The following is a 13,252-nucleotide window of genomic DNA, read 5'->3' as shown; positions in this document are numbered from 1 at the left end:
AGATGCTCCACCGCTGAGCCCCCCAGCCGCCCCCATATCAACGTTTTAACAAAGATGGGCCTCGACAGGCCTGGGAGTCGGGTCGCGGAGATGGTCCTGCAGGTGTAAGTCTGGGTCCTATGTCAATGTCTGGTTGTTCATGGATTCTTTTGTTTTGGTGTTGATGTTTATATTTTTAAAAGATTGTGTGAAAATATTGATCTTGACTGAGGTTTTAGGTGTCCCCCTTAAAATTTGCCTTGGAGGCCAGTGCCCCGATCGTTTCACCCAAGGCCCTGGGCTGGGTATCCTCCCTGAAGGCTGTGCGCCCACAGCTCACGCCCTCTTTTTGAAAACAGTCATTGGCAAGGGTTAGAGTAGCATTAAGGACACGCTGGCCCTAAGCCGAGACTCTCCGTGGCATCATCGGGAGGCTGGAGGCGGTTGTCCCTGCCTTGTTCCCAGCATGGCTCAGCTTGCAACGTCTTCTTGCTCAGCACTCCCTTGGGAAGCCCCGAAAGGCTCCAGACCCTCCTGGCGGGTGCAGACAGAGAGTAGGGTGACCAGGTGTCCTGATTTCAGCTTATGACTACAACAGTCCCAGGTGACCTGAGATGACTGGTCACCCCAAACGGGAGTGACTTGCCCAGTGTCACCCCATCACTGCTGAGCTGGGACGAGTGTCAGGCCTTTCGCCGCCTCTGGCCTGGGCCAAAGAATGCTCTGAGCTGGATGCTGGTCAAGCCACAGGATCCAGTTGGAGATGCCAGAGTTCGCGGCTCCCAACTCCGTTCTGCGTGCTCTGGGCTGTTGTCGTGCATCCCAGAGACCCTTTGCTCTTCCTTCCCTCTATCATGGTGCACGCTGCAGACCTTAGAGCCGGTGCAGGTCTTTCTTGAAGCTTCTACCGATCATTCCCGTAACTGGGAACAGCAAGTCTCTTGCCTGCTCATTCCTCTTATTTTACAACTGCACACACACTCTTTAGATCTGTCTGGGGTGTTCTCATGTATCTCTCAAGCGCAGGTGGTAACTTATCCTCCGTTTCTTAAAAAAAAAAATAATAAGCTCTGCCTCATCCTGTCAAGGGGTTTCTCTCAGCCCAAGATCACTGTGTGAGCCAGCAAATGCCGTCTTGTGTTCTCCTATTTTCTCTTAATCAGCTATCTTCCCTCGTTGCACTCAGCTTTTGTCATCCATTCTCTTCCACCCCCAATCTTCTCAAAAAATAAAAAAATAAAATACATTCTAGAAGATATCTTATAGTCTGAGATTAAGGGTGTGAAGGTTCTTCTGGAACCTTCTCTCTTAAGTAAGCTGCCCACTTGTGTAAGACAGCTTGTCTCCATTACATCTCAGTGGAAACCGAGAGATCTATCTAAACAGGCAGATTTGGTTTTTGGCAGATTTGTTTTTTAAGTCCTAAATGAAAATAAATAAAGTCCTAATGAACTTCACATCTTGGCCAGAAGCCTACTTCAATTTTGAAATATGAGTGTTTGGGGTAAGTTGGGTTTTATTTTATTTTTTAAAAGATTGATTATTTATGAGAGAGAGAGAGAGAGAGAGAGGGAGAGAGAGAGAGAGGCAGAGGGAGAAGCAGGCTCCATGCAGGGAGCCCGACACGGGACTCGATCCCTGGTCTCCAGGATCCCACCCTGGGCCGAAGGCAGCGCTAAACTGCCAAGCCACCGGGGCTGCCTGAAAGTTGGGTTTTAAAGTGACTCAACTTTATGACTGGAGACTGACGATGAGTAGCCTATCATCAGTCTGGCCTTCTGCATTTGTTTCTCAACATTAAATGGAACATAAAGCAATCCAGAGAGGTTGCTACTTGGGGGTCTTTAGCCGACTTTTTGCAAAGCTAATATAGGCACACTGACAATTTATTCCTTGGCAAATTGTCAGCTTTTCCCTCAAGCAACAAATGCCTTGTCTGTGCCAACTGTTTGCAGAGGCTTTACAGAAGGTGCATGTGTGTCCTCAAGGAGTTGACGGGGGTCTAGAAAGTTCTCTAGACTGTGTCCATATAGTACTTCATAATCACTTCCAAGCCAGGCTGTTGTTTCCACGGCCTTACTGCTCTCTACTCCGTGGAGCACTGAGCCAGTGCCGAACACCCCTCTTTCTGGAATTCACACTCACAAGGACAGGCACAAACTCCTGCTCTATCCGTTCCTTGCTGACTTCCCTCAACAGTTTTTCTTTAATTGCAGTAAGGTACACGCAACATAAAATTCACCACGGTAACCATCTCTAAGTGCATAGCTCAGGGCACCCACTCCCACCACTGTCTCCAGAACCTTCCATCTCCCCACACGGACCCCCCACCCCCTGCCCTGGCTCCCACCATCTCCTCTCTGTCTCTGTGGACCTCCTGGGAGTGGGGTCCTGGAGGATTTGTCTTACTGTGACCGGCTTATTTCCAAGCAGAGTCCTCAGTCCATCCATGTTGTAGCAGGTGTTAGAATTTCCCTCCCTTTTAGGGTTGACTACTACCCTATCGTATGGGTGGGCCACATTTGCTCATCTCTTCATCCACCAGTGGACACTTGGGTTGTTTCTACCCTTTGGCTACCATGAATAATGCTGCTGTGAACATGGGTGTGCGAGCATCTGTTTTCGATTTTCTGAGTGTGTACCTTGGACACACTGGGTCTGGCTCCTCTCACTGAGCCCGGTGTCCTCAGGGTCCGTCCTTGTGGTGGCAGGTGTCAAGATTCTCTTGGGAGCAGAATAAACGGCTGGAGGTTGGAGCGAGGGTTAGTGAGTGAAGCGCTGGGGAGGAGAGTCAGGCCCACGACTGTGGACTTGGTGCTGAGGGTGGCACGGAGCTCCTGAAGGCCGGGGAGTAGCACTGTCCTATTGTACAGACCAGAGTCTCTTCCCCTCGGCTCTGCGGACATTTGGGGCGGGTCACTCTCTGCAGGGCATCCTGGGCGCTGCGTGAGGGGGATGTAGAGCAGCATCTCTCACTCCCACCCCCAGTGCCAAGAGTACCGTCAGTTGTGAAAGCCACAAACATCCCTGAGCATGTGCTCAGTGTCCCCTGGAAGCAGAATCACCCCGAGGGAGCCCCTGGTCTAGGGAGGTATCTCTAGTTGCATGAAAGATGGGCAGCCCGGGGCAGGCCTGGAGCAGCAGGAACCGCCAGCCCAGGGAAGGGGCGAAGGTACAGGAGCAGGAACCGGTGGGTGCGATCCCTGGAGAGGAGGAAGGGGGTGGAGTGGGCTGCTTTGGAGGTGACCAACAAGGAGGGGGAGGGGGGTGCAGAGTCATGGAAGGCTGGGGTGGGGGTGGGTGCTGGTCCAGAGCAGCAGACGGGGGAAGTGGTTCCCAGAATGCAGGGAAGGGAGGAGTGAGCAGCTTTGCCGGGGTAAGACGCACCCAGCTTGGGACATGCTGAGGTGTCAGTAGAGATGTCTCCAGGTGTCCATTCCCACCCGGAGCCCCGGAACTGGAAACTTCTATGTACGGGTTGCTGCTGAGTAAATGATCATGGGCACTGTGGACTGTCCTAGGGGCGGCCCCAGAGAAAGGAGCCACGGAGAACGGGGTGGGAGAGGGCGAGGGCCTGCAGGTAGCGATGAGAAGGGGCTTTTGCATGGCTCTGGCATGAGTGTAACAAATGGTCTGACACACTTTGCTCTGTGGCCACTTACATGGTGCTGTCGAGATGTGGCCGGCAGAGGAGCCAGTTAGTGGGGACACAAAGACCTCCGGGGAGGCCCCTGGTCAGTTGGGGGGGCGCTGGGGAGGGAGTTTCCTCTCCTGACCACCAGCTGGTGGAGGCCGCATGTCTGTGAGTCTGCAAAGGCCCTGGGGGAACGGGCACCCCCAAGTGTGGGGAGGTGGCAACGTCGGGAACTCCAAAGGCCCTGACGTCGTGTTGGCTCCAGTGTTGTCGCTGTTTGGGTTTTTACCACCCACAGCGGAAGAGGTGGGTGAACAGCATTTTCTTCAGTGTCCTTGCAGACGTGGCTGCTCCTGCTGTGGTGCGTCCGTGAGGCCTGACTCCCGATCTCCTGAGGGCAGCAACCCCATCCCGCGCCAGTTGGTGCAAAGACCGGCTCGGTTGCCCGGGGACCCCAGAGGACGTGGCCCGGGGCAGAGCTGGGTCACCCCGTCTTGTCCCTTGAAATTCTTCCCTGGGTGCCCCTCACGTCCACTGCTCTCCTCCTCCAGGGCACTGCCCTCCTGCTCCTCCTGCGGGCGGCCGGGGCCCCGAGCCTGCTGCCGGCACTTGAGGAACCCCGCTTCCTCCCGGTCGTTATTAGTTCAGCTGGTCATGTCCTGTTGTTTCTGGTCTAGAAAAAGGGCGATTTCGTACAATCGAGACTCAGGGAAGACGCTCGGTTGGCTGGCTTGCGTCAGTCACGTACAGCCCCTCGGGCCAACCGCGGCCAGGAGCGACGGGTGGGCGCTGTGGCCGGCGGCCCGGGGTTCGGTGCAGATATGCACCGATGGGGGTGCGCACGAGAGCCATGACTGGCGGGCGGCCCGGCGGCCAGGTGGTTGGGGCGACACGCTTGGGGTGAACCTCCCCCGAAAGAAGCGATCCGGGAAGATGCCCCACGCGTCGTCGGAAACGAGAACTAAGGGACAAAGGCGATCACTGGCTATAAGCAGACCTGAAGAGGTTAACTACCTTGCTGGGGCCCCTCGGGACGGCCAGCCCCCCCCGACTAGAGAGCACCTGGGGCAAGGGCAGGCGGGCTCTCAGGGTGTTTCCCTACGAGGACGTCCAACATCCTGAACCAACAGTCAACCGTCTCTCCTGGGTCAGCATCGTCCACAAAAGCCCTTCATTGGCTTCCTGCTGCCGCCGGCACGGTGCGGGTCTCCCAGTGTTGAACCTCGGGGGGGCAGGGCTGGTCCCCCCCACTCCTCCCCGGGGCCCATGGGGACCCGCTCGTGCCTAGTCCCATCCAGAGGTGCCCCCTGCCCTGCCGGAGGCCCCTCCTCCGTCCTCACCGCCAGCAGTGCGGGGTCGCCCGGCTCTGGGGCTCCCCCTCTCTGGAGGACCTGGTGAGGACACCGGGCCCCCCGGGGGCCATGCCTTGCTCCCACCTGCGAGATCCCTTTAATGTGCGAGGTGACATATCCCGGGTCCAGGGGACTAGGACGTGCACACGGTCGGGGCCATTATTCCACCTGCCGCAGGGTCGGCGCAAAATGCCGTTTCTGTGGAAGCGCCCGGAGACACTGTCAGATTGTTTGGAGCCAACAGTCACCGCCTTTTCTGAGCCTCGCTCGGTTCAAAGGCAGATTCCGTAGCCTGATCGCTATCTGCGCCGCGGCGCCCTGCCAAGCCGGCGAGGGTTCCCCGCGGGGGGGCCGCGCGGGTCGGGGTGGCTCCAGCCGGGCTGCAGGGGCCGGAGTGCGTGTCCTGGTCTGCCGGAGGCCGGCTCCCGGCTCGCCACGTCCTGGGTGTCTCCGCGTGGAACACAGGTCCAGCGTGTCCCACTCTTCCCCACGGTGCTTGGCTTCCTCCTCCCTCCTCCGGTTCGAGCGTGCGTCCTCCCCTCCCTCCTTCCCTCCCTTCCTTGGGTAGGACGCACACGACATAAAATTCACCGTCTTGACCGTCTCAAGTGCACAGCTCGGGGCATGGAGCACACTCACCCCCCCACGCACCCCCCCCCCAGTGTCTCCAGAACCTTCCATCTCCCATACGGAGACCTCGTCCCCAGGAAGCACTGACCCCCGCCCCACCCCCGGCTCCCACCACCACCTCCGGGGACCTCCTGGGAGTGGGGTCCTGCAGGAGGCGTCCTTCTGGGTCTGGGTCCCCTCCCTGAGCCCGGTGTCCTCGGGGTCCGTCCACGTGGGGGCAGGTGTTGGGCCCCTTCGTTCCCGGGGCTGGGTGGCATCCCGGGTGTGGACAGGCCACAGTGTGTATCCTTCATCCACCGATAGACCCTTGGGCCGTTGGACACCTGGACACACGTCTTGGCCGTTGTGGCTGCTGCTGCTGTGAACACAGGTGTGCAAAAGCCTCACGACGCTGCCCTCAGCCCCCCTGGGTGTGCACCTAGGAATGGACCTGCCGGTTCCCCTGGTCGCTCTGTGTGATAATCCTACATGATTCCTACGGCAATTGTATTTGTTTGAGGAGCCACCAAACTGATTTTCCCCGGTGAGCGCCCTGCTTTCCATTCCCACAAGACTTCTGATTTCACACCCTCACCAGCCCTTGTGTGGCTTTTGGGAGTAGCCATCCTAGTGGGTGTGAAACCTCTCTCTAGTTCTTCCCTTGTGACGAGCATTCGGCCAACTCTAAGGCGAGGCTAAGACCACCCACGCACCTGATCGCAGCCTGCAAGTTCGGGGGTGTTCTGCAGTGAACCGCCAACCCTCAGATTTCATATGTTGAAGCCCAAACCCCCAATACCTTGCAATAATCATTTGGAAATAGGGTTTTTACAGAAATGATCAAATTAAGATGAGGTCATGACAGGGGGCCCTAGTCCTGTACGACTTGTGTCCTTAAAAAAAGGACACTTGGAAAAAAAAAAAAAGACACTTGGACAGACAAGGCCACAGGGAGAATGTCCTGCACAGATGGAGGCAGAGACAAGGTGACGTGTCTACAGGCCAAGGGCCACCATCATTGCTGTGACCAGCAGAATCTGGGAGAGATCCTGGGGCAGGTTTCCTCCTGGTGGCCCCAGAAGGGACGAGCCTGGCCTCCAGAGCTGGGAGGGAATAAATCTCTGCTTTGGAGCCACTCAGACCGCGAGCTCTGCTGTGATGGCTGGGAGGCTCCGGCAGGCAGGTCCCCCACACCACTCTTGGGAGTGACAATTCCCTAGAATGACTCAATTCACTAAAAGCTGCTGAGGTCACCGTTATCACTCAGAGGGATTAGGGTTCCAGATTCAGATCGGCCGGGGCGAGGCCAGCCCACGCGGCTCCAGCGGGGCGCCACAGCCCCCACTGCTGATGAGCAGCCCACGTTGATTTTTCACGGTCGCGGAGGCTGGAGTCCGAGTCCGAGGCGCCAGCAGCTTCCACGTCTAGAGTCCTCACCCGGAGCGGGGGCCAGGAGCTCTCTGGGGCTCTCATGAAGGCACCATCCCGCTCGTGGGGGCTGCACCCTATGACCTAATCCCGTCCCGGAGCCCCCCTCCTGGCACCATCACCTCTGGAGCAGGGTTTCAGCGTATGGATCTGGGTGCGCACAGGCATGAGCCCCCGGGAGCAACACCCAGCATGAGGTCTCCACTGTCCTCCTCGTCGTCCTCTCCCTCTCAGGGCACGTGTGGCAACACGCATGGTGTTTCGCCAATCTGGTGACCCCCCTCACTTCCAGTTTCGGGGTCCAGAGTTTTTAATAGGGCTTCCCTGCGTGGCCCATTCACTGATGGCCCATACGGTTGATCTCAGCCTCCAAGGGATCACCTCCCAGAAACTGGGGGCAAAGTCTGGGATTCCTTTTGAGCAATCTTAAATTTTACCTATACATCCTCTTAACGAGCTCCCTTTATCCCTTTGAATTCCCACTCTGTTCTCTTCTGGCCAGATTTGCCTTCTCAGATGCTTCTTTAGGAAAAATTAAGAGAAGAGAAAACAAGGCACGATGGCCCCACAAGCACTCCACAGGCCACGGGTACATAGAAGGGGTTTTGCTTGAGACAATAAAACCCAAAATGTGGCCTTCTCTTCCAAGGACACCAAGACCCCGACCTTGGTGGAGTGGATGCTGTGTGTGGGCAGGGAACAGCAATCTGTGTTTTCCAGGTGGGATCAGTTGGACCCTGGGGACCACAGCATCTTAGGTGGCGTCTGCCCAGCCACGTGGCTTGATGTAACACTGAAGGTGACCGCTAAGGACAGCTTTGGCTGCACCCGGTATTTCAACATAAAGCATATTCACTATCGTTCAGTTCTAAATGTTTTATTTAGGGGCACCTGGGTAGCTCAGCCAGTTAAGTGTCCAACCCTTGATTTCTCCTAAATATTTTATTTAATTACCTGTAAGTTCCTCCTGGAATTATTAATTTTCTAGAAGTAATTTTATTTTATTTTTTTAAAGATTTTATTTATTTATTCATAGAGACACACACAGAGAGAGAGAGAGAGGCAGAGACACAGGCAGAGGGAGAAGCAGGCTCCATGCAGGGAGCCTGACGTGGGACTCGATCCCGGGTCTCCAGGATCACGCCCCGGGCTGCAGGCGGCGCTAAACCGCTGCGCCACCGGGGCTGCTCTAGAAGTAATTTTAGATTTTTAATCAAGGTTTCATTATTTCCAGTTATCTAATTTAGCTGTACTGTTGTGAGACACGTGGGTTGAGTGTAGTTTTTTGGGGTTTTGTTGACATTTGCTTTGTGTTTAAGTGGGAGGTTAATTTTTGTAAATATTTCATGTGTACCTAAAGAAGTAACTTTATCCCTTAAAACAGGGAATATAGATCCATTAAGTAAACCTGTTCAGTGTTGAGTTTTGGTACTGGATATGCAAGAGTTTAGGATTTTTCTTTCTTCCATTTTGTGCCTTTTATTTATTTTTTTAAAGATTTATTTATTTATTTATTTATGTATTTATTTATTTATGATGGACATAGAGAGGGGGGGGGGAAGAGACATAGGCAGAGGGAGAAGCAGGCTCCATGCAGGAGCCTGACGCGGGACTCGATCCCGGGACTCCAGGATCACACCCTGGGCCAAAGGCAGGCACCAAACCGCCGAGCCACCCAGGGCTCCCCCCTTTTATTGTTTATAAGAGACTACTTAAAACACCCTAGCTGGCTTAAAAAAAAAAACAAAAAACAAAACTTAAGCTCACAAATTCTTCTAAAGTATAGTATATTTGTACTTTTTCTTTCTCTGCTTTTCTCTCTTTTCTCCTGCATTTTATTTTATTTTTTTAAGATTATTTATTTATTCATGAGAGACCCACCAAGAGAGAGAGAGTGAGAGAGAGAGGCAGAGACACAGGCAGAGGAGGAAGCAGGCCCCCTGCAGAGCCTGACGTGGGACTCAATCCTGGGTCTCCAAGATCACACCCTGGGCCGAAGGTGGTGCTGGGCCACCAGGGCTGCCCTTTCCTGCATTTTGTATCTTTCTCACTCTACTTTTTGGAAGCTAAGCATTTCAGTTCTTTTTTTTTTTAATTTTTTTATTGATTTATGATAGCAGAGAGAGAGAGAGAAAGAGAGAGGGGGGCAGAGACATAGGCAGAGGGAGAAGCAGGCTCCACGGAGGGAGCCCAATGGGGGACTCGATCCGGGGACTCCGGGATCACACCCTGAGTCGAAGGCAGACACTCAACCGCTGAGCCACCCAGGCGCCCCAAGTAGGCAGCATTCTCAGAGGTTCCGAGGATTTCTGCTCTCTAGCACACGCCCTGCATCACCCCCTCCCCCTGGGTGAGAAGGACGGCTGAGTGTCAATCACTCCTGTGATTAGGTCACATTAGATGAGCAAGGCTCCCACTGTTGCCTTATGTTCTGTGCAACTCCATCCCAGCACACTGCAGTGAGTTTCCCCCACCGGCCCTGATAAAGCGGCCACAGTGTTGTCAGGGGCCTGGGAGCGAAGACCAGCCCTTGGTCAACAGCCAGCGAGGAAGTTGGGGCCTCAGTGTCACAGCTGCAAGGAAACAAATTCTGCTGACAGTAGGGAGCTCAGAAGCGGATGCTCCCCCGGCTGAGCCTCTGGATGAGAACGCAGCCCGGCTAACACCCGGCTCGCAGCCTCCTGAGGCCCGAGCAGAGGACCCCGCTAAGACCACAGAAGCTGCAAGACAATGACTGTGTGTTGTTCTAAGCTGCTGTGCCTGTGGTAACGCGCTGAACAGCTGGAGCTGATACGCGCTTTCTCTGCGTTGGCCCTTATTTTACCCCTCCTGCTACAGGGCTTTCTGCGTTTTGTCCTCGCTGTGTGGAAATCTGTTCCTTCCATGGGCACTTACTGAATTCCCGCTTATCCTTCAGAACTCAGATAACACATCCCTCCCCCAGGAAACCCTTCCTCACCCCCTGTCTAGATCAAAGCTCCTTTCTACACAGACACAAAACCCCAGGGACACATCTTTATTTTCAAGCCTTAATTGTAGCTCTAATTTTAATTTATTTGGGTCTCTGCCACCAAGATTTAAACTCTCTGAGCTCAGAGAATCTCATCTATCTCATTCAGGGCTGGGTACTCAGCACAGAGCATCCAGGCCTGGCCCGTCATAAATATCAGATGGGCAGAAAGCTGAATGAATAGTGCTTCTATATTCGATGCTAAATAGCATTGGGCCCCTTCTGTGCCCTAATGACAGTGATGACAAGACAATTCGGAGAACACAGGAATCCTTAGAAAACCCACCGCTTGGTGCGGCGGGCGGGGGGGGGGTAGCCAGGGCAGCTGGGGCTGAATGAATATAGTGTGTGTGTTTGGTCGGGGGAGTGTCAATGAGCTCATACACTAAACTTGAGTTTCCAGCCCTAATCACAGAGGTGAATCTTGGTGTCTTTGTCCCTAAAACATTTCATCAAGTGATTCTTAGAGATTCCCTGGCTCCTCAGAAGGCAATTCAGCTCAAGTGTAAGAATAAAGGGGTAAGTGTTATACAGCCTCACTCCCCGCCACCCCCGCGCATCTCCCCTTTCTCATCAGCTCCAGATGGTGGCGGTGAGGCATGGAGTGGCCGTTCCCATCGGGGACACACTCTCTTGCAGATGGAATATTTTGGCTGGGCCCCAGCACAGGGTTTCAGACTTTAACAATGAACATATAGCACAGTCACATACATTTGAATTTCAAATAAACAGCAAATACTCTTTCTCTTTAGTATAAATACGCCCCAATGTTGCACAAAACACGAGAGACCGTATCAGCGAGGCTCTTTAGAGAAACAGAGCCAACAGGAAGGAGCGGGGCATGTTAAGGAACTGGCTCACACGGCCACGGGGGCTGGCAAGTCAGCAACCAGCAGTCAGACTGAGACCCAGGGCAGGGCTGGTCCTGCAGCTCAAGTCCCCACGGCCATCCGGAGCCACATGTCCTTTCCTCCGAAGGCCTTCAACTGATTGCATGCGGCCCACCCACAACAGGGAGGGTCAGCTTCTCTACTTAAAGGTCTATTAACCTGAGAGTCAACTGCATCTAAAAATCAGCTTCAGGGCAACATCTAGCATAGTGTTTGACCAGAAAACCCGTTACCATAGCCAAGCCACGCCGGGGACATAGTCATGCCCCAAAAGCATGTTTTGCTCACCTGAAACTCGGCGTACCTGGGTGCTCAGCACGGGCCCCGAAGGAGCTCTGCGGCCTCTCGGAGCCATCGGCTGCCTCCTGCGCCAACCTCGTCTCTGCAGGATCCTGGTGCCCGAGACCGGAGCCCCGCGGGGGAGGCGCGGAGGCAGCGGGCGCAGGGGCCCTGCAGGCTGCACCCCGGGCTCGGCTCGCGGCCGGCCTGCTGTCCCAGAACCCGGCGTCGGCGTCCCTGGAGGAAAGGCGGGCCGGCAGGCCGCACTCTGCCACCCGGCAGGCGGGAGCTGGAGGCCCGCGGCCAGGCCGCAGCTGCTCTTCCCGCCCCACGGCCTCCCCAGGGGCCCGAGGGACCCGCAGGCCTCGGCCTCGGCTGCGGCAGACGTGCGAGAAGGCCTCCAGGGGCCTCGGCGGGGTCTCTCGCGAGACTGCGCTTGAGGGGCGGCCTAGGAGGGCCCCCACTCGGGTCTCTCGCGAGACTGAGATCGAGGGGCGGCCTAGGAGGGCCTCACTCGGGTCTCTCGCGAGACTGAGATCGAGGGGCGGCCTAGGGGAACCCCACTCGGGTCTCTCGCGAGACTGCGCTTGAGGGGCGGCCTAGGAAGGCCCCACTCGGGTCTCTCGCAAGACTGAGATCGAGGGGCGGCCAAGGAGGACCCCACTCGGGTCTCTCGCGAGACTGAGATCGAGGGGCGGCCTAGGAGAGCCCCACTCGGGTCTCTCGCGAGACTGAGATCGAGGGGCGGCCTAGGAGGACCCCACTCGGGTCTCTCGCGAGACTGCACTCGACGGGCGCGCTGGAGCACGTGGCTCCTCCCGGTCCTCAAAGAGCGGAGGCCCTCGGACCGGGCGTCCTGGCGGCCGCGGGCGGTCACATGGAGTCCAGGCCACGACGGACGCCGTGGGCACCAGAGCTGGCGCGGCCCGGCTCCACGGGGGCCCGAGACGTCCCCGTCCCGGGCAGAGGGCACCTGGCGGAGGCCGCGGGGCGGGGGTGACCCTGGGTCCCCGCGGCCTCCCAGAGACGGGCAGACCCCGCGCTGCGGGCGGTGAGGACCGAGGGGGCGCCTCTGGGAGGTGGGGGCGGGGGCACCGGGCGACCAGCCCTACCCGCGCGTGGGCTTGAGGGCTTCCGAGCCGATGTGGGTCCTCCCGCACGAGGTGAGCCGTGACGGTGACCAGGGCCGCAGGGAGGTGGAGCGTCGCTCCTGGCGGGTCACGGAGCCCGCGTGCCCGCGCCGCCTGCAGCCACGCTGAACCCGCGTGTGGTGACGCGCCCGGCCACCCTGCACCTGCGACACCCCTGCTTAGGGGCGGGAGGCGGCCTCCAGCTGACCGTGTCTTTCCACCCTTTCCTGCAGCGTCCAGGTCGTCTGCTCCGTGTCTGGGAGCCATGGAGCCCATCGCTGGGGACCTGCAGCTCGTGCCTGGGGCACCAAAGGAAGTCCCGGCTGCGGGCTGCCGCGTGGCCCTCTCTGCCCTGGCGGCCGCCAGCGTTGTCATGGTCACCCTGGGAGTCCTCGTGGGTAAGCGGCCGTGGGCTTGCACGGGTTCACGCACTAGGTGGCCTGCACGAAAATGCTTAGAAGTGGCTTGGTGGTATCCGCGTTAGGATCCCAGAACTGGGATCCCTGGGTGGCGCAGCGGTTTGGCGCCTGCCTTTGGCCCAGGGCGAGATCCTGGAGACTCGGGATCGAATCCCACGTCGGGCTCCCGGTGCATGGAGCCTGCTTCTCCCTCCGCCTGTGTCTCTGCCTCTCTCTCTCTCTCTGTGACTATCATAAAAAAAAAAAAAAAAAAGGATCTTAGAACCAAAGGGCTAAGCAAGCAAGCATGGAATTGGAGGCCAGGCCTCAGGCCACCAGGAGAGAAGGGAGGCAGGCCAGGAGCCTGGGTGGCAGTCTGCCGCGGATGGGTGCGAGGGTGGGCCAGGTATTCACGTTTTCCACAAACCGTGTTCTCCCAGGAAGTTCTCACCATGGAGTGAGAAAGGAGGCAAGTAGGAACAGTGAAGTGGAGTTCTTTGGATATTGAGAAATTTGTTTTTTTAATTTTTTTTTTTTTATTTA

The 13,252-nt window shown here is 56.5% G+C and overlaps 1 protein-coding gene across 1 annotated transcript in view; it reads left to right on the top strand.

The window, feature by feature from the left end:
• Positions 1-13,252, top strand: part of TMPRSS9 (transmembrane serine protease 9) — a 47,535-nt gene that overhangs the window by 5,681 nt on the left and 28,602 nt on the right. The window contains exon 2 of the mRNA XM_072721890.1: positions 12,545-12,709. Coding sequence (XP_072577991.1) covers positions 12,577-12,709 — 133 coding nt within the window. The 5' untranslated portion in view covers positions 12,545-12,576. The remainder of the gene's footprint in view (positions 1-12,544; positions 12,710-13,252) is intronic.

Source organism: Vulpes vulpes, chromosome 9 (genome assembly GCF_048418805.1).
Source record: "Vulpes vulpes isolate BD-2025 chromosome 9, VulVul3, whole genome shotgun sequence".
Classification (NCBI taxonomy): domain Eukaryota; kingdom Metazoa; phylum Chordata; class Mammalia; order Carnivora; family Canidae; genus Vulpes; species Vulpes vulpes.
The sequence above is the reverse complement of the archived record's forward strand: the minus strand, read 5'-3'. Positions and strand labels throughout refer to the sequence as shown.